Consider the following 21,360-nt stretch of genomic DNA (forward strand, 5'->3'; position numbering starts at 1 on the left):
CGACAACATTGAGTGAGTCTATGCTGCACCTTTTCCCATTGCTTTTCTATCCTTTCAGTAATAGACTACTATCTAAGACAATACCCCAAATAACTACTTGTCTAAGTTCAACATTTCTATTGTGTGCCTCTAGATAGAAATCTACTCAGTACATTTGCTATATTGCAGCAATGTGTAAACTGTTGTGTTTAGATTGCTGTGAGACTATATTGAGCACTCAAACACCCCCAGTTCTGGACTTCAGGTCAGCAATGCCGTGGGGATCTTCTAGTGGTTCCACTGTCACAATGTTCTCTTTGCCTGGAATTTTTTAATGGAATTGGATTGAATTTTTCAATATAAGTCTTGTTTTAAAACTCTCCAGTTTTCTCTATAGTAATTTTAAAGTTGTTCAAATCTTAATGCAGCAGTGGATTTAGTGGCTATTACAAGTATTTGAGTGGTTGGTAACTGAGTTTATAAAAGCAATTTGTTATAAAACGTACAAGGAGATCTTTGGAGAACAGATGTAGCGGATTATTTGCTTTAGGGTCTGGGAAAGTTCTGCATGACTTTTGTAAATCTGCAACGTTCCATGAAACATTGCAGGCCTTTAGTACTGGCAGCTGTGTCCAGGTTTAAATACCTCTCTGAATTTGACTACTTTGTTTTTAAAAATAAATTAATGATGTTTCAACAATGGAAGTAGTATCTAGCTTTCGTCCAATTTGCAATTTTGTGGGGAGGGGTGGGTTTGAGGAAGGTTAACTGTACACGTGGCTGCTGGTTAACTGTTTTGCAGCTATTTATGTCCATTACTGAGCTTACAATGTATTATTTGTTAAGTAACCCAATTAACTATTCTGATCCTTTGGTAGGCAGTAGAAAAATAGTTTTATTTTAGTTTGTCTGGATCCATTGGTATCAGTACATAGCGTCTAAGCTGGAAGTATAGTAAATTCTGAATAGAACCTTCACAGTGTTTGTTTGCATTGATTAACGAAACAGCCATATTATGAATGATTGTCTGCTCTAGATTGGGAAGACCAAACATGACTGCTTTGCAGGATATCTCTGTTTAATCCATAAGTATAATCCTGTCCAGTCACCTGTCGTTCTAATTCTCCACTTTCCCCTCATGTTGACCCCTCTGTCCTTGGTCTCTTGCAGAGCTCTTTTGTATAATTTATTCTTGAGATGTGAGCATCGATGGAAAGACCAGCATTTATTGTCCTTCCCCCTAATTGCCCTTGAGCAGGTGGTGAGCCGCCGCCTTGAACTGCTGCAGTCCATATGGTGTAGGGTACACTCAGTGCTGTCAGGGAGGGAGTTCCAGCAACAGTGAAGGGATGATGTGTGACTTGGTGGTGATGTTCGCATGCATCTGTTGCCCTGTTCTTTTAAGTTCATGGATTTGGAAGGTGCTGTCGAAGGAGCCTTGGCACAATGCATCTTGCAGATGGTACGTGCTACATCAGTGATGATGGGTGAGAATGTTTATGGTGATGGATGGAGTGCTGAACAAGCAGGCTACTTTGCCTAGGGTGCTGTTAAGGTTCTTGAGCAGTTGAGATGCACTTATCCAAGTAAGTGGAGAATATTCTATTACACTCCTATCTTGTGCTAGATGGTGGACACGTTCACACTCGCTGCAGAGTTTCCAACCTCTGACCTTCTCTCATAACCACAGTATTTGTGCAGTGAGTCCAGTCAGTTTCTAATCAGCGTTAACACCCCTCCTCGCCCTTCCACTAGGCCATTGGTGGGGACTTCAGCAATGCCAATGAATGTCATTGGGAGTTGGTTATTTTCTCTTGTTGAAGATGGCAATTGCCTGGCATTTGTGTAGCACAACTCTGCCAGGATCCTTCTTGTACACACCCTCGCCCTGAATCTGTGAATAACGAGGCAACACAAAGTCTGAATATTCCCCCAGAGCCATTCCCAGGTTAGGGAGAGTCAGCAAGATCCTTGTGTTTGAGTGCAGAGGTGTTACTTGCTACTCAACAGATTGAGCTTGAATGTTGTCCATTTCTTGCAACATGTAGGCACAGATTGCTTTGTGTCTGACGAGTTGCAAGTGGTATTAAATATCGTGCAATTATCAGCAAACATCCCCACTTCTGACCTTATGATGGAATGAAGGACTTTGAAGTATTTAGCACTAATCTGAGGAATCCCTGCAGCAATGTCCTGTGGCTGAGATGATCAGCCTTCAATGACCGTCACTGTGCTAGATATGGCTGTAACCAATGGAGAGTGTTCTCCCCTGATTCTCATTGTCTTCAGTTTGTCAAACACTGCTCTGTTGTCAAGGGCAGTTACTTACACTTCACTTCTTGAGTTCATCTCTCTGTCTCTGTTTGAATCAAGGTTATAGTGCGGTCTGGAACTGTGTGGCACTTGCAAAACTTAAGTTGTGCGTCGGTGGGCTGATTGTTGCTAGGTGAGTGCTGCTTGATAGCACGTTTGATAATACCTTTCATCACTTTATCATCAAGAGTAGACTGATAATGGGAGTGCAGAGCAGGGGAGCAGGTGGTCTTTGCTTGGATTTTGTTCTGTTTTTGTGAATACCCAGGCAATTTTCCATATTGTTGGGTAGATGCCAATGTTGTAACTGTACTGGAATAGCTTGGCTAGGGACTTTGCTAGTTCTGGAGTATGTCTTCAGTACTATAGCCAGGATATTGTCAAGGCCCAGAGCCTTTGCTGTGTACAGTGCCTTCAGCTGTTTCGTGATATCATGTGGAGTGGATCGAATTGTCTGAAGCCTGGCAACTGCATCTATGATGGTGGGGTCTTCTGTCTGTGGGAAGAGAAACGGCTCGCGTAGTAAGTCAATCCGAACAGGAAAAAGTCAGAATGTAATGTTTTGAAACAAGTGAAAGTGGGGAGAGTTGGGAAAAGAAAAAAAAGAGAGCAGGCCTGTGACGGGGTGGTAGCCATAAGAGATTAAATGACAGGGTTGGTAGTACAAGACCGAAAGGGCAAATAATGATCACAAAGATGTCCTGAGGTATGGATGACAGAAGGATGAACAGCTGAAAGTAAAATGAAATAAAATTGTAGAACCAAAACATGGGAATAAATGGGAACAGATTATGGTCTAAAGTTGTTGAACTGTGTTGAGTCCAAAAGACTGCAAAATACCTATTAGAAAGATGAGGTGCTGTTTTTCAAAGTTGTATAGAGCTTTGTTGTTTTCGATGGGGAGGCAGGAAGTGGATTTTATTCCTATTTGGGGTAAATCCAATAACCAAATAAACTGAGGGATAAATTAAAGAGGTTACCCCTTAAAAGGATACCTGAAACAAAAAGCAAATGACAAACTTTAAACATTAAAACAAAACACGATTAAGAGGGTGGATAAGGCACCGTAGCCCATGTGGTGCCCACCGGGCATGGACGGCCTCAACAGTGGCAGCAGACACCTTATGCTCCCTTTCTAGGGAAACGCTGCCGCGATAGAGGGGCAGACAGTCAGGTCGGCCATTACCTGTTGTGGTGAGTTTAGCCAGGAGCAGGTTCACTGGATCCTCCTCCTTCCCTGCCCCCCTCTGCACTGATGCCCGTAGATCAAGAGTATGCGGCTCAAATGCAAACCAAACTCTAGCAAAAGTTTTTTTTTAAGAAAATGGAAAGGGGGTGCAGTTTACCACAAGCCATATAAACATGATCCAAGGGTCACAAGGCTTCTCGGGAGCCTGTGAACTGATGTAACTGACGGTTATGGGACTGCTGCATGGAACACCCTCCAACCCAGGTCCCTGATGATGAGGAGACCTTCAGTGGGGACCTCCAACACCAGGTGGCAATAATGCACACCACAGACAAGGAAGTGAAGGGTGTGCAGCAGTAGCTCATACAGAGAACCCCTTTGCGCAGTGTGAAAGAGAACAGAGGATATTTTGCAAGGCAGCTTGGGCTGTGGGACTCCAGCTCCTGAGGGAGGATTCGGGACTTGGGGCCAATGTGGAATTCACAGTGGGTTTTATTGAGCAGCCAGTCAATTTTGTGTAGTTAAAGGACGCAATGAACTAACAAATTGTGGATGTCCTGAAGTTGGAGACCGTGGGGACGATTCTCTAATCCCGTTGCGCTGGTTTTTTTAGCGCAGCGGGCCGGAAGATTTCAGTGGGGGGCCGGGTTAGCATGATCCACGCTGGGCGTCCGGCCCCGAGCGTGTCTCCCAGTGCTGGATTTCTGGCACCGTCAGCTCTGTGTCAAAAATAGGCACAGAGCTGCATTAGGTATTCAAGACATCATTTAAATCTATTTTAAATATAATTAGTGAGCCTGGAACTGAAGTCTCCAGGCCTGCTAGCAAGCTTGTTACTCCTGCCCCCCTGCTATTTCCCAATATCTCTGTAGTTTTCTTCCTAAGTATTTGTCTAATTCTCTTCCGAAAGTTAATGAATCTGTTTCCACCACCCTTTTGGACAATGCATTCCAAATACTACCCACTCGTTGTGTAAAAATGCTCTTCCTCATCTTGCCTCTGATTCTTTGGCAGACGCATTGCATCTGTAGTCTCTGATTATCGTCCGTCAACCACTGGAAACATGTAATTCTTCAAGGTTTTAAACGCCTCTATTAAATCTGTCCGTAACCAGTGGCACAATGGTTAGCACTGCTGCCTCACAGCTCCAGGGACCCAGGTTCGATTCCCAGCTTGGGTCACTGGCTGTGTGGAGTCTGCACGTTCTCCTTGTGACTGAGTGGGTTTCCTCCGGGTGCTCCACTTTCCTCCCACAGTCCAAAGATGTGCGGGTTAGGTCGATTGGCTATGCTAAATTGCCCCTTAGTGTCAGGGGGACTAGCTAGGGTAAATGCATGGGGTTATGAGGATAGGGCCAGGGTGGGATTGTGATCGGTGCAGTCTCGATGGGCTGAATGGCCTCCTTCTGCACTATAGGGATTCAATGATAACCCCCTCTGCTCTAAGGTGAAAATCCCACCTTCTGCAATCAATCCGTGTAACAACATGTATTATGTTGCCCATGTCTGAAACTATTCTAGTAATTCACTTCTGCACCCTTTCCACCCCCTTCACATCCTTCTGAAAATGTACGCTCCAAATAGGGCACAGTATTCCAGCTGGTGCCGAACACTTGCAAAAGTGTTGGGTGGCACAGTGGTTGGCACTGCTGCCTCATAGCGCCGGGGATCCAGGTTCGATTCCGGCCTCTGGTGACTGTGTACACTCCGCACATTCTTCCGGTGTCTGCATGGACTTCCTCCGGGTGCTCTGGTTTCCCCGAAAGCTAATGGTATTTGCTACCAAATAAACCTGTTGGACTTTAACCTGGTGTTGTGAGACTTCTTACCGTGTTCCTCCCACACTCCAAAGGTGTGCGGGTTAGGTGGATTGGCCATGCTATATTGACCCATAGTGTCAGAAGGATTATAAGGGTAAATACATGGATCATCAGGGTAAGTAAATGCATGGGGTTACGGGGATAGGGCCTGGGTGGGATTGTTGTCGGTGCAGGTTCGCTGGGCTGAATGGCCTCCTGCACTGGAGGGATTCTGTAATTCTAAGTTTCCGTGTTGAACACTAGCATAAAGAAATGTTGAACGGCTTGGGGTTTCCTGCAGATTAAATGCATTAAAATCTAGCAGTTCTTTTTGTCATGTCCCACTTCAAAACCATGCTTCTAAGGGAGAGCTGCATGTCATCTACTGTGCTGTTATGTAACTGTTTTACTCAATGCTACGTTGTCTGACCTTCAGATTCTTTCTATTTGTTTCCTTCCCACCCACCACCCTCGCCTCCAATCTCTTTGTGCACAAACACACAGGATTTTAAATCCAATCCATAACTCTGTCACTGTAAATTGGGACTGATCTCTCAAACAGATAAAACTGAGTTAGTTGCCCTTCATGTGGAGTTAGTGAGTTGCCCTTGGGCAGGGCATTATTAGGATGCTATAAGCCTCTGTTCTCATGGATTATATGGGTTGACAAAATAAATCAGCATGGATTCCTACTCCTAATGCTGACTAGTCACTTCTACTGCAAAGTGCATGTGTGGATGTTCAGTGTGGATAGGATTGGGTTTAGCATACCTCCACTCATCCTTAGTTTGTTGTCTAAGGTTGTTCCAGAAGATTGCCCAGTTGATTGAAGTACAAGAAGGTAGCTGCCATTTGTAGAACCACACCACTGCATGTCATTGCCTCAGGGAGGAGAAAAAAGTTAGTGCTGAGGGAAGAAAATATAATCAATTTATGGTTAAATTTTTACTAATGGATTAATCAATCCTCTGTTGTTTGTGATTGACAGCTGGCATATAATGCACACTGAATAATATGAACATACTGAGCACCTTTCAAATATTGGAAACACATTGCCCTTAGCTTTTAATTTTCTGTAGCTTCCTCCTCTTGTTGACCCTTGCAACATTTCCCTTTTAAAAGTTGCACATGTCACAACTGCACTCTGAGACCTTATTTGTTCATCTTAAATTGTATCTGTTTTTTAAAAACTGCTGCACAAAAAATAGCCAACTTGGGACTACTTTGCCTCTGTACAGTACATTGATTTGTTGGTGAGTGAGGACAGATTGCAATGCATTGGCTTAGTAGCATGATGGACTTTGGAAAACTTTTGGAATCCTTTTTAAAATACTTCAATAAATGTAGTGTCTTGTTATCTTCTGGACTTTGTAAAATGATTCTTCAGTCATGAAACTCTTCAAAAGAAATTGAGAATCCTGATTCCGCCCATGAAAAGTTCTACATTTCATCTGTGAAAAGAATAACATAGGAACTGTCAATGAAATATTTTGTAACTGCTTCATGTTTCCTGTACTCAAGTGATCAGTTCCTTCTGGGGTGCTGATGGACACATTCATTACCATTTCTGGCCCCCCACAAGGGTGTATTGTGTTTTATTTACTTTTCCAATGTTTTGAAAAGAAACTTCAAGTTGAAGGTGATGTACCTGAATTTCAACGATGCATTTGCAGTTTGTTGAATGTTATTGTACACTTAACATTAAATGTTACAGCTTATGCGAGTAGCCGTAATGGTCTGCCTAAGAGTAGGTCCTCTGCTCGTTTCTCCATGACTCACTTTTTCTCTTCAGTTGCTTCTTGGAATCTCCCATTTTCAATTTTAAGTTGCCCAATATTCCCTTTCTCCCTCTTCGTCTAAATCCCTTTAATCTTCCTTCACTTGCCTCCTTAAGTAAGTTTTCATGCTTTAGAAGGTGACTAATCCAACCTTGTTTGCCTTATCTTAATGTTCGCTATTGATCTTTTCTCCTTCACCATCCTGACAACTTCTTCATTGTTCTTGTGTTCTCCTCTGACCAAACCACTCCATCTTTCTCTAGAATGACATTTCGCAGACTTTTGTTGCCTGCTTTTCTCGAGCTCCACGTTTCAGCTCCGGCCACTCAATAAAGTCTGATAATCCGCTCTATACTCAATCCTATGCTGAGCATTTTTTTCTTTGGAGAATGTACTCTTTTCCATTGCTATTCTAGCTCTGTTTCTTTATGGAGAGCAACCATTTTCAGACGAGATGCTTTCCATGGTCTTGTGATAACCTGTTCCAACTGTAGACCATTTATCTTGACCTCTACTTTCCCGCTATTTCTTCCAGTCTTCATAACGTTTGTCTTTTTTACATTAATTTTCATCCTGTAAACCTTTTGTCACTTCTATTTTTCTATCTTTCATTCTATCCATTAGTACCTGTAGCTCCTGTGCGGTACTAGTTATTAGGGTCTGCTTGTCTGCACATCTCACTGTCTTCACCAATAGACCCTCTACTTTCACACCTTTCTGTACTAATCCAGTGCGTCTTTTATCAGGATCAAAAAATTGAAATCCAAAGCCTAGGTGAGGTAGAGAAAAGTTTTTTTGTGAAGCAGTAGAGAAAACGCTAAGCGGTTAACAACAATTCGGAAAACAATTGCTATGATCAGCGGGATAGATTGAAAAGTGCCATCTTAGAAGATGCTAAAGAAAACATTGGTGTGGTTAAAGGGAAAAGCCATGGGTCCCAGAAGAACTTTTGATGAAGAAAATAAACAAGAGAAAAATGTGTAAGAAAAGCTAATGAAGATATAGAACAAAGAACAAAGAACAATACAGCACAGGAACAGGCCCTTCGGCCCTCCAAGCCCGCGCCGCTCCCCGGTCCAGGATTGAATCCTGAATCCAGGATCCCCGCCCAATTTTCCAGCCTATCTACATACCAATATCCTATCCACCGAGCTGTCCCTCACAGCTACGATGCTTTGTTCATTACATTAACTCACCCCCACCCCCCCATTCCAGACCATGTGATCTCCATGTGATATACTAATGTATAGAAAAATAAACGATAAGCCTAACAGAACTATGGGTGTACTTGCACCACATGGACTGCAGTGGGTCAAGGTGGCAGCTCACCACCACCTTCTTGAGGCACTTGGGGATGGGCAAGCAATGCCCACATCTGACAAGCAAATAAATATTGGCCTGTAACTTCCTGGCTCCCCGGTGTTGGTTTTGGGGGGTTGCCCCATAAATGCCCTGGAAAATCCTTCTCAGAAGTTCCTAGATAAGTGTTTACCTGGCAATTGTCCAGGAGCACATACCTCCTCTGAACAATTGTGCTGTGCTGGGAACTACCCAACAGTGATTTTTAAATTACTAACTTCAGATGATGTGGAGTTGTCGGTGTTGGACTGGAGTAGGCACAGTAAGAAGTCTCACAACACTAGGTTAAAGTCCAACAGGTTTATTTGGTAGCACGAGCTTTTGGAGCGCTGCCCCTTCATCAGATGAATGCTGATGAAAGGGCAGTGCTCCAAAAGCTCGTGCTACCAAATAAACCTGTTGGACTTTAACCTGGTGTTGTGAAACTTCTTACTGTAACTTCAGTTTTACGCTGATAGTTACTCCGAAAAGTTAGAAGAAATAAAAGCACCTCTAATTTCAGCATAACTATCTTTAAATATACAGACTGAGCCCTGCATGGGATACCCTCCAAAGGATCCACCCACAACCCCCAAATTAACACCCCACCTCCACCAACCTCCTCCTCTGATGTCCAACCACCCCCCCCCCCCCCCCACACACACACACACACACACACACACACACACACACACACACACCCCCCATTCACTTACCTTAGACACTTCTCCCAGATCTGTTAGTTTCAATGCAACTTTTAAACTCACCTGCTTTATGGCAGCTAGTACTGCTTTTTAAAAATGGGGAGTGTCCTCATTCACTCTGCTGCTTTTACATTTTGCCACTGGAGCCAGGAACCCACTGTGTTGCCTGAATTTCACCCAGTTTGACTCAGGAATGTTGGGCGAGAGAGGTGCTTAAGAATTTTAGCACTGGTAAGTCGTACTGCGTGGCAATCTGCCACCGATTGCTACACCCAAGGAAGTTATGGTCCATTTTCTTTAAGATTAGGGAGGAGAAACAATCGGAGGACAAGAAAGTCAATACAAATCAGATGATTGTCCTTTTTTTAAATTTAAATGTTTATTATAGACATTTAATCATTTGAGGAATTCTAATGGAGTGATTTTTAATGTAACAATTGTATTGAAGTCTGGAGTACAAACTGAAAACCAGCAAAACTGGTTCACTAGCAAGCTAAGAGGTTTCTCAAATCTGCAGTCTGTCTGAAGATCAATTGTCATTTTATCTTCACAGGCATCCTTATTGTACCTTTATTTCAGTGCTGTTTATAATCCTCTAATTAAAGTTTGTTCCATTGTGATACTTGGATTACCTTGATGCAGTATTTAGCTCAACTAGTTGGGGTAAGTGGAATTAAAATGCAATGAAAACATTTTAGAAAAGTAAAACTTACTTGCTCAGAATTTGGAATACATATCTGAAAATTTATTTTCCATCCAAAGCGTGACGTTGTGACATTGCTTTTTGACTGTCTGCAGAGGAAAGCACACCATTGTTCATTCAAAATATGAAAAAGTGAGAGATCAAACTCTGAAATCTGCAAAGTCAGTATGAGCGATGGGTAAATGAGGAAAAAAATCTCCAGGCAGCCTCCAGAGGTGTTGTGTTAAAAGAAGCATTGGCAACACTTTCTAATAGTTAATTCATGTTCAAAGTACACTGCACATATTGATAATGTTATTGCTTATTGATCAGACTAATCATAGTGCGAGTGATTTCCTATTGAGAAGAACTGCCCATGTTAGAAAAGGAAATATGAATCACAATTGATGCTATGTTTTGCTCCAAAGCTGGTATTCCCAAGGCTATTGCTGCCTTGCTAGAGTGCATGTTCACTTTTTAACCATTTGTCTTCCAGTTCCTGCTCCTTTAGCTACATATTATTTAGAATTTGGGTAAGTTAACTCGCTGCTAAACAATTTTAAACTAGAGGCTTTTCCAATCTGTCCTATACGTAGCTTACCCCTCCTAACCAGACCTTTGTAAGGGATATTAACCCCAGTTTGAAAATATTTAGATATCCTTCCAGTGGACAACTTTACATTTGCTACACAGCAATACAGTGATTTTCAGGGATGTTTAGGGCTGCCTTTTTACGTGGCAGGCCTGATGTGTCCGAACAAAGAAAATTTACAAATGAATTCAATGTATATATGATTTCGTGTATTGTTACTAAAATAATGACACCTTTAGATTCAACAAATTACAGTCTTGCAGGGTACAAAATAATTACAAGTTGTAACCAGAAAATTGGCCAACATTTAACATTAACCAGGAAGAAATGGTTTTAGAACAAAGAACAGTACAGCACAGGAACAGGCCCTTCGGCTCTGCAAGCCTGCGCCAATTACATTTACCTAAATACCAACCGCTTATATCCCCCTCTTTCCCGTTTGTTCATATGCCTATCAAGATACGTCTTAAATGTGGCTAACGTAACTGCCTCAACCATCTCACTTGGCAGTGCATTCCAGGCCTCCTCCACTCTGTGTATAAAAAAAAGCTTCCCCCGCACATCTCCACTGAACCTTCCCCCTTATCTTGAACTTGTGCCCCCTTGTAATTGTCATTTCTGCCCTGGGAAAAAGCTTCCAATTGTTCACCCTATGTATAACCCCTCATAATTTTATAAACTTCTATCAAGGTCGCCCCCTCAGCCTCTGTCTTTCCAGGGAGAACAATCCCAGTTTCTCCTCATAGCTAATACCCTCCATACTAGGCAACATCCTGGTAAACCTTTTCTGTACTCTCTCCAAAGCCTCCGCATCCTTCTGGTATGTCCTCCTTTTGAATTTGTTTTCAAAGTTTAAAAAAATCTCTCTCAGTTGTACATTTTGTTTTCACACAGATGGTCGTAGTATATATTCCCAATATTCATACCAACTGTGTAGTCATGTTAGAGCAGATTACTCAGCATGTCAGGCTGCACCTGAAATAACTCAATGTTTCACTTGCCATAGATTATGGCTTACCTGTTAATTTGCTTCCAGCACTTTTATTTCTACTTTCTAGCATCTGCCATACTTTTTTTTTACAAAACTGTGCGTATTGGTAGAGTGACTTTACTAGATCAGTTTTCCAGGCAGCATAGCAACTATCCCATTGTTTCTTCAAAAAATTAAAGTTAAACCTACTTTCTTTCTTCGGATGGGTGCCAAATAAGACTGAATGCTTCTAGTGTGTATTTTATTGTACAACTTGGCGGCATGGTGGCACAGTGGTTAGCACTGTTGCTTCACAGCACCAGAGACCCAGGTTCGATTCCTGGCTTGGGTCACTGTCTCTGCAGAGTCTACACATCCTCCCCGTGTCTGTGTGGGTTTCCTCCTGGGTACTCCAGTTTCCTCCCACAGTCCGAAAGACGTGTTGGTTAGGTGCATTGGTCATGCTAAATCTTTTCTCGGTGTACCCTGACAGAAGCCTGCGTGTGGTGTCTAGGGGATTTTCACAGTAACTTACTTGCAGTGTTAATGTAAAACGACCTGTAACACTAATAAACTTAAATTTAATAACCTGTGTATAAACATGGACAAAGAGCTGAATTCCCATGGTGAGGTGAAAGTGACTGCCCTTGACATCAAGGCAGCATTTGACTGAATGTGGCATCAAGAAGTCCTTGTGAAATGAGTCGGGGGAAATAGAATCATTTCGAGCACAAAGGAAGATAGTTGTGGTGATTTGAGGCCAATCATCTGAATTCCAGGAAATCACTGCACGAGTTCTTCAGGTTAGTGTCCAAGGCCCAAGCATCTTCAGCTGATTCATCAGTGATCTTCCTTCCATCATAAGGTCAGAAGTAAGGGTGTTCACTGATGATTGCATTATGTTCAACATCACTGGTGTCAGCAAAATATCAGGGAAACCAACAAATTACAGTGTTCTCTGCTAGTTATCTTTTTAAAAACTATTGAAAAATGTAGGCTGTTTAAAGATGCGGTCAGTTTGATTATGCTAATAGAAATAGTGCTTTTGATATGTTGATGGGCCTAGCAACACTGCAAGCAGATCTTTACCTAAGGTGAGTTGGTAACAATGGGGAACAGACATATAAGATTTGAATAAGGTGTTAGAGGTTCAGAGGAGGAGGCAAAGTGTGAACTTTGCACATACATTCTAAAAGGGCAGAAATGAAGATAATTAAGGTTGACTTCTGAAGAAGGGGAAAACTCGATATCAGGAGATGGCTAAACCTATGCAAGGTAGCTGCTTCCGACCTGAGCTACAGCAGGAATAATTCCCAACAAGCGGGTCAGCAAAAGCCTGTCTTGAGAATCCAGTTGTTTGTTTTACCTCGGAAACAAACCTCAAAGAGATGTAACCTTCATTTTATTTAAAATCATCACAAAACATTTGGAATATCATTCCCCTAGATTTCAAACCTTTCCTCATTATATCAAGTTGCAAAAGACAGTTGAAGGCAATTGTTTAAAGTTTCCCTTCTGGAATTTGGAATAACACAACATTTACCATCCTAGTCATGTTCTTAACCTTTGCGACCCCTCAGATACTGAAGCAATCCATTCAGCAAGACCTGGACAATATCCAGGCTTGGGCTGACAAGTGGCAAGTAACATTCGCACCACACACTGACCATCTCCATCCAGAGAGAATCTAATCATCGTCCATTAACACTCTACAGCATTGCCGTCGCTGAATCCCCCCACTATCAATATCCTGGGGGTTACCATTGACTGGAATACTAGCCGCATAAATTCTTTGACTACAAGAGCAGGCCAGAGACTAGGAATCTTATGGTGAGTAACTCGTCTCATGGCTCTCCAAAGCCTGTCCACTATCTACAAGTCACAGGTTAGGAGTATGATGGGATACTTTGCACTTGCTTGGATGAGTACAGCTCTAGGAACACTACAGAAGTTTGACACCATCCAGGAAAAACACACACCCTCCACCACCAGCAAACATAGGCAGCAGTGTGTACCATTTACAAGATGCATTGCAGGAATATCCCAAGGCTCCTGTGGCAATACCTTCCAAACATATGACCGCTACCTTCTAGGGCAAGGACAGCAGATACCACCATCTGGAAGTTCCTCTTCAAGCTGCTCACCATCCTGACTTGGAACGATATCACCGTTCCTTTACTGTCGCTGGGTCAAAATCATGAAACTTCCCAACAACGTTCTGGATATGCCTATAACACTGAGTGCAGCAGTACAAGAAGGCAGCTCACCCCCACCAATCATGTATGGGCAATAAATTTTGTCTTAGTCAGTGATACAAGCTATTTTGCAAATTAATTTATGTGTCCTATTCAAATAAATGAGATTTAAAGCTTTCACGTACATTCAACTTTTGCATGCAAATAGAATCTTAGTCTTCTCTCTCCTCCTCACCACCACCCCTTCCATTTTTAAAAAAATTCGATCCTTTTTTTCTTTTTCTTTGTATTTTAGAACATAGAACATTACAGCGCAGTACAGGCCCTTTGGCCCTCGATGTTGCGCCGACCAGTGGAACCAATCTAAAGCCCCTCTAATCTACACTATTCTAATATCATCCATATGTTTATCCAATAAGCACTTGAACGCTCTCAACATTGACGAGTCCACCACTGCTGCAGGCAGGGCATTCCACGCCCTTACTACTCTCTGAGTAAAGAACCTACCTCTAACATCTGTCCTATATCTCTCACCCCTCAATTTAAAGCTATGTCCCCTCGTGCTAGCCAACACCATCCGAGGAAAAGGGCTCTCACTATCAACCCTATCTAATCCTCTGATCATCTTGTATGCCTCTATTAAGTCACCTCTTAACCTTCTCTCTAACAAAAACAACCTCAAGCCCCTCAGCCTTTCCTCATACGATTTTCCCACCATACCAGGCAACAACCTGGTAAATCTCCTCTGCACCCTTTCCAACACTTCCACATCTTTTCTATAATACGGCGACCAGAACTGTACGCAATACTCCAAATGTGGCCGCACCAGAGTTTTGTACAGTTGCAGCATGACCTCCTGGCTCCGAAACTCAATCCCTCTACCAATAAAAGCTAACACACTGTACGCCTTCTCAACAACCCGTAATTAAGAAAGCAAATGTAATGTTGTCATTTATCTCAAGAGGCTTGGAATACAAAAGCAGGGATGTACTTCTGAGGCTTTATAAAGCACTGGTTAGGCCCCATTTGGAGTACTGTGAGCAATTTTGGGCCCCACACCTCAGGAAGGACATACTGGCACTGGAGCGGGTCCAGCGGAGATTCACACGGATGATCCCAGGAATGGTAGGCCTGACATACGATGAACGTCTGAGGATCGTGGGATTATATTCATTGGAGTTTAGGAGGTTGAGGGGAGATCTAATAGAAACTTACAAGATAATGAACGGCTTAGATAGGATGGACGTAGGGAAGTTGTTTCCATTAGCAGGGGAGACTAGGACGCGGGGGCACAGCCTTAGAATAAAAGGGAGTCACTTTAGAACAGAGATGAGGAGAAATTTCTTCAGCCAGAGAGTGGTAGGTCTGTGGAATTCATTGCCACAGAGGGCTTTGGAGGCCGAGACGTTGAGCGTCTTCAAGACAGAAATTGATAAATTCTTGATTTCTCGAGGAATTAAGGGCTATGGGGAGAGAGCGGGTAAATGGAGTTGAAATCAACCATGATTGAATGGTGGAGTGGACTCGATGGGCCGAATGGCCTTACTTCCGCTCCTATGTCTTATGGTCTATCAACCTGGGTGCCAACTTTCAGGGATCTATGCACATGGACACCCAGATCCCTCTGTTCATCCACCCTACCAAGTGTCTTACCATTAGCCCAGTACTCCTTATTCCTGTTACTCCTTCCAAAGTGAATCACCTCATGTTTTTCCGCATTAAACTCCATTTGCCACCTCTCAGCCCAGCTCTGCAGCTTATCTATGTCCCTCTGTAACCTGCCACTTCCCTCCGCACTGTCTACAACTCCACCGACTTTAGTGTCATCCGCAAATTTACTAATCCATCCTTCCACGCCCTCATCCAAATCATTAATAAAAATGACAAACAGCAGTGGCCCCAAAACAGATCCTTGCGGTACACCACTAGTAACTGAACTCCAGGATGAATATTTCCCATCAACTACCACCCTCTGTTTTCTTACAGCTAGCCAATTCCTGATCCAAACCACTAAATCACCCTCAATCCCATGTGTCCGTATTTTCTGCAAAAGCTTACCATGGGGCACCTTATCAAATGCTTTGCTGAAATCCATATACACCACATCAACCGCTTTACCCTCATCCACCCCTTTGGTCACCTTCTCAAAGAACTCAATAAGGTTTGTGAGGCACGACCTACCCTTCACAAAACCGTGCTGATCCCTAATCAAATTATTCCTTTCTAGGTGATTATAAATCCTATCTCTCATAATCCTTTCCAATACTTTGCCCACAACAGAAGTAATGCTCACCGGTCTATAATTACCAGGGTTGTCCCTACTCCCCTTCTTGAACAAGGGGACAACATTTGCTATCCTCCTTTGCACATGTTAAACTTTTATTCTTTGTTGATATTGATCTTCACTGGAAAGGAACATTGCAAGTAGTTCTAGGAACCATTGTAACGCAAGTCCTGCTTGATGCAGTTTTGTTTTTGTGAAGTTCTGTTTTGACTGGCGCGGCAGCAGTGGGAACTAAATTAGTGGCAAGTGGAAATCATCACAAGCTTTGGGGCAAAAAGCTGAACTTCACTGCATATTTAATTCTGATGCACAAGGAAGAAATTAGTGCTCCTGTTTGTAAATTAGTATCAGATGTTGATTCTTTCCAGTAATAAATTGGTATTTGTGTATCCACTTACACCAACCTATTGCCAATGTGAAATCTAAATGTATTAAAAGAACTTGTTCTTTTTTTCATTTGTGCGGCATGGGCATCGCTGGCTGGCCAGCATTTATTGCCCAGCTCTAGTTGCCCTTGGAGGGCAGTTGAGAGTCAACCACATTACTGTGGCTCTGGAATCGCATGTAGACCAGACCAGGCAAGGAAGGCAGATTTCTTTCCCTGAAGGACATTAGTGGATTTTTCTGACAATTGGCAATGGTTTCATGGTCATCAGTAGTAGATTCTTAATTCCAGATATTTTCTAATTAAATTCAAATTCCATCATCTGCCATGGTGGGATTCGAGCCCGGGTCCCCAGAACATGAGCTGAATTTCTGGATTCATGTTCTAGTGATAATACACTAGGCCATCACTGATTTATCCAGGGAGCAAGGCCATTCTAACCTGTAGCGGGATGAGGGATGGTTCCGGTTTGATGCATACCTCCGACTGCTGGATTAATTAGGGATTTGAATCAAAGGGAGCATTCAAAGATTGGTGTGAAGATGTTGAAATCCTCTAGGACTAAATTTGCTTCAACACTTGGGACAAAGGTGTTCATCTTTGGAATTTTGTCATCAGTTCTGATCCTGACCAAAACTATTCCCAAGCATGCAACCAAAATGTGTTTAATCGGTTCTCGGACGTTTTTCTCACAATTGTCCTTGACATCTGAACCAACCTGTCCGGGAATAAATTAAAATCTTGATTTACGTTCCATGTCAAACTTAATGCACAACTCTATACAGTTAAAGTTTATTTATTAGTCACAAGTAGGCTTACTGCAAGGAAGTTACTGTGAAAATTCCTGAGTCGCCACACTCCGGTGCCTGTTCAGGTACACTGAAGGAGAATTTATCATGGCCAATGCACCTAACGAGCATGTCTTTCAGACTATGGGAGGAAGCTGGAGCAGCCGGAGGAAACCCACACAGACATGGGGAAAATGTGCAGACTGCACAGACAGTGACCCAAGCTGGGAATCAAAGCCAGGTCCCTGGTGCTGTGAAGCAACAGTGCCAACCACTGTGTAGTCCTGGTTGCTAAATACTCCAACCTGCGCTAATACATTTGAGGCTTTTAGCTGCAATCTCTCTTCTCTCTCTCTCCTCTTTCCACCACCACCACCCCCCCCCCCCCCCCCCCCCCCCCCCCCCCTCCATGCTCCCATTTCAAGGATGCAGTTTCTCACAGCATATGGCACCTTTAACTATGGCATGTATCCAGAGTGCACTGGCCTTGATGGTAACATCAGTAAAAGCAAGAATTGCTTCAACTAACCTGCAATGGTAGGTATTTATAGGAAAGCTAACCCATGAATTTAGTCCACTGATGATTCAGAGCCCTTTGTGTTTGGAAAAAAAAAGTTTGATTATCCAATAGCTGAATTAATCAACACAGCAATGTGGGAATTTAGTGCCAAAAATGAATTTAGATCATTTGAATTGGCAGCTTTGGATTATGAGAATTAGACTGTACTCTGAGAGCATTAGAGCACTAATGCTCAGTGCTGTGGAATGGAAACAAATAAAGGCTCGATCCCATCTGCATTCTAATCCATGCCAAGTAAGCCATCCAGCAGCACTTGTGACATTTTTTCACAGGGAACAGGAAAGTTGTACATGTTGATTCCCAGTGTCTTACAGAGCCAATTAGCAGATGGGAGGAATTGGTAGTGACCTGAGCAGACCATTCCTACCTAATTTGGTAGCAAAACCTGGTTGACCATTGAAAAACACATGGAATGTGATGTCTTGAGGTTTTAAACTGCAAGCATTCTTTGATTCGATTTTATTATTGTTACATGTCACATGTATTAGCATACAATGAAAAGTATTGTTTCTTGCACGCTATACAGACCAAGCATACTGTTCATAGAGAAGGAAACGAGAGAGTGCAGAATGTAGTGTTACAGTCATAGCTAGGGTGCAGAGAACGATCAACTTAATGCAGGGTAGGTCCATTCAAAAGTCTGACAGCAGCAGGGAAGAAGCTGTTCTTGAGTCGGTTGGTACGTGACCTCAGACTTTTGTATCTTTTTCCTGAAAGCAGAAGATGGAAGAGAATGTCCAGAACATTAGCAACATTTAAAAATACAATTTCTTAAATTTCAATACATTGCAAATTCAGCTTTAATCAAGTTAATGTTTTCTGGTTGATGACTTGAAATGATAACCCCCATTCCACTTTCCACAGATGTTGCTTGAGCTACTGAGTATTTCCAGCATTTTTTCTTCTTTCCAATTTCCAGCATTGGTATTGTTTTGCATTTGTGTCTGCATTGATCAACTCCACTTCATCCCTCAATTATTGTAAACTCTCCCACAATAATCCTGTATAACAAGAAACAGATGAGATTTGTTTAGTCCTCTTGCTCACTAACATTGAACTTCAATTTTCTGCTGTCATCATAAAATGTTCTCATTGATTTCATTTTGTTTTGTAGGTCTACACCAAAGAAGGAAGGTGGAGGAATTCAGCTGTTCCATCTCTGTTTTCAATTCGACTTGAGGATGTGTTATCTCTTAAAAAATGTACAAAAGAAGACAAAAATGGAAGATTTGTCAAGACCTTTGGTGGTGCTAAACTTGTAGTACCCATTGTTTTAATCGTGATGATATTCTAAAATTCCAAGTTTTGACGTTGTTGGTTTGCATGGCAAAGTAACCGTGGAGAAGCCAGGCTATCACAAACTTATGGATTTTGATAAGAGAGGGGGGAGGGGTGACACGGAAGAAACAAGAAGAATGTCAAAATCTGGTGGACGGGGAACCAACTGTGGCCGGAGTACGGGGACCAGCTCTGGAGTCTTAATGGTGGGTCCCAACTTCCGAGTGGGGAAGAAGATAGGATGCGGAAATTTTGGAGAGCTTCGTCTAGGTAAGAATCATCAAAATTGCCGATTTTCCCCCTTTTTTTTTTTCTTTTACTTTCAAATATGAGTGAACTTGATTTGTATGATTGACTTTTACAAACTAAAAGTCAATTCAGAATATACACAATCCTTCCTAGTTCTGGTGTTCTTTTACCGAGCACAGTGTACATATTTTCACTTGTCTTAGTTTTGTATAGCTTTTGTCAAGACAGTTGTGCCCAAGTAAACATGAGAATTAATTCATGTGAGTATTGAATATGAATTGTAAATTCCCTTGAAACCATGTTTTGTAACTTTGTCCTTGCACTGCTGGTTTTCACTTTAACATATTGTACTGGCTGCCTCCTGAGGCTAAAAGCATAAGTGACACGCTCTTTCATTTCACTATATTTATCTATTGTTTGTACCACTTTTTCCTAATATCTCTTGAATTGTGTAACTTTCAATTTAGTGCATTCTATCTTGCATTCCCTTTCTGATATCACCTTTCTTCTTGACTTCAAGAGTAGATCAATTCTTTTGTACTAATCTATTCATTGTGAATGTTTAAGTTCTTCAAATGACCTTGAACAAGTTGTTAGCCACTTGACCTGTATAGAGTCGTAGAGGTTTGCAGCACGGAAACAGGCCCCTTGGCCCAACTTGTCCATGCTGCCCCTTTTTAACCACCTAAGTTAGTCCCAGTTGCTCGCGTTTGGCCCATATCTCTCTATACCCATCTTACCACCTTAATTACTAACTTTCTTTTGCACGTGAAAAGAGTCCCAAATTTTCTCTTATTTTCCACATAGCAAAAGCCTATTGTCCCTGTTATACTAAACCTTTTCTGCAAATTCACAACCATTCAACACAGTTTTAACGACCACGTGGGTCACTTAATATTGTTTCTGACAGAGCATTGGTAAGTAACTTTACAAATTAGGTCTTGCACATGTTTGAAGCTGGTTGCAAATAATTCTTGAACATGCATTTAACATTGTCACTGGTTAATAGATGGGTCTCTTTCTCCTCTGCTCATTGTCCCTTTTAAAATCCATTGTGGGGAAAGATTTTAAAGTTTTTGGATGAAAATATAGATTACTTGCTAGAGTTAGAACAAAAAAAATTACAACACAGGAACAGTCCCTTCGGCCCTCCAAGCCTGCACCGACCATGCTGCCCGACTGAACTAAAACCCCTATCCTTCTGGGGACCATATCCCTCTATTCCCATCCTATTCATGTGTTTGTCAAGACACCCCTTAAAAGTCACTATCGTATCTACAGTTGTCCTCAAAAAAAGTATCAAGCAATTTCACTGTCCCTTATGGAATGTGAACTGGATTAAGGAATAGTTTTGGCTTGGGCTTTTGAGTTCTGTATAATGTAAGTACCATATGTGAAATAATTGAACACAATTTGTTCTGTAGAGAGGGACACTGTTTTCATAAGCCTTTTTTGGAATACTCTTGAGCGAAGGGCAGCTAAGTCTGAACCCTAAGATTTTTTGCACATGGATAAAATTAACTAATTACAAGAAAACTGTAACTTAGGATCAAAAATTATATGGTGCGGGAAATGCTTTGTATTGCTGGATGAACTATATTCTAAAGATAGATATTTAACTTAGAAATATTTAATAATGTAGATTTCTTTTTTAAAATTCAGCAAAAAAGTGCATGATATTCTTGTGTCCGCAGACTTCACCTGTGGGATTTGCTCCAGTTCTGTCACTGATTTACAACAGCGCAATCTCGCAGCTATTGTTCTTCCTGCATCTGAATTGTAAGAAATGCAAACAGGTGTGCAATTGTAGCTCTTTCCAAATTTCGGTTCCATATATAAAGTGAAGTGAATGGTACTGGTGTTGGCAAACATTAAAGCATGCTTATTTAGAACGAAGAAAATTACAGCACAGGAACAGGCTCTTCGGCCTTCCAAACCTGCACCGACCATGCTGCCTGACATTTGTACATTTTTTTTCTGCATACTTGCAACAATAGGCTTAATAAGGCTCCTACAGATCTGTTCTATGGTTACAATTCATTGAAGATATCTTAACTGATAGAATGTTTGCCAAGGTGGCACAGTGGTTGGCACTGCTGCCTCACAGCACCAGGGACCCGATTTTGATTCCCCCTGTCCTCGGGTAACTGTTCAGAGTCTTCACGTTCTTCCCGTATCTGTGTGAATTTCCTTCCACAGTCTGAAAGGCGTGCTGGTTAGGTGCATTGGCCATGCTACATTCTCCCTCAGTGTACCTG

At 42.1% G+C, this 21,360-nt stretch overlaps 1 protein-coding gene across 12 annotated transcripts in view; it reads left to right on the forward strand.

Moving 5' to 3' along the window:
• Positions 1–21,360, forward strand: part of LOC144479533 (casein kinase I) — a 109,778-nt gene that overhangs the window by 25,742 nt on the left and 62,676 nt on the right. For 9 of the 12 annotated variants that reach the window (XM_078198326.1, XM_078198331.1, XM_078198327.1 and 6 more), the window contains one exon: positions 18,690–19,123. In XM_078198326.1, the coding sequence (XP_078054452.1) occupies positions 18,940–19,123 (184 nt within the window). In that variant the 5' untranslated portion in view covers positions 18,690–18,939. Of the gene's footprint in view, positions 1–12,923; positions 13,174–18,689; positions 19,124–21,360 lie in introns of those variants that run through there. The other 3 variants (XM_078198332.1, XM_078198336.1, XM_078198324.1) reach the window with 2 other exon arrangements.

The sequence above is a fragment of the Mustelus asterias genome, chromosome 26 (assembly GCF_964213995.1).
Source record: "Mustelus asterias chromosome 26, sMusAst1.hap1.1, whole genome shotgun sequence".
Lineage (NCBI taxonomy): Eukaryota > Metazoa > Chordata > Chondrichthyes > Carcharhiniformes > Triakidae > Mustelus > Mustelus asterias.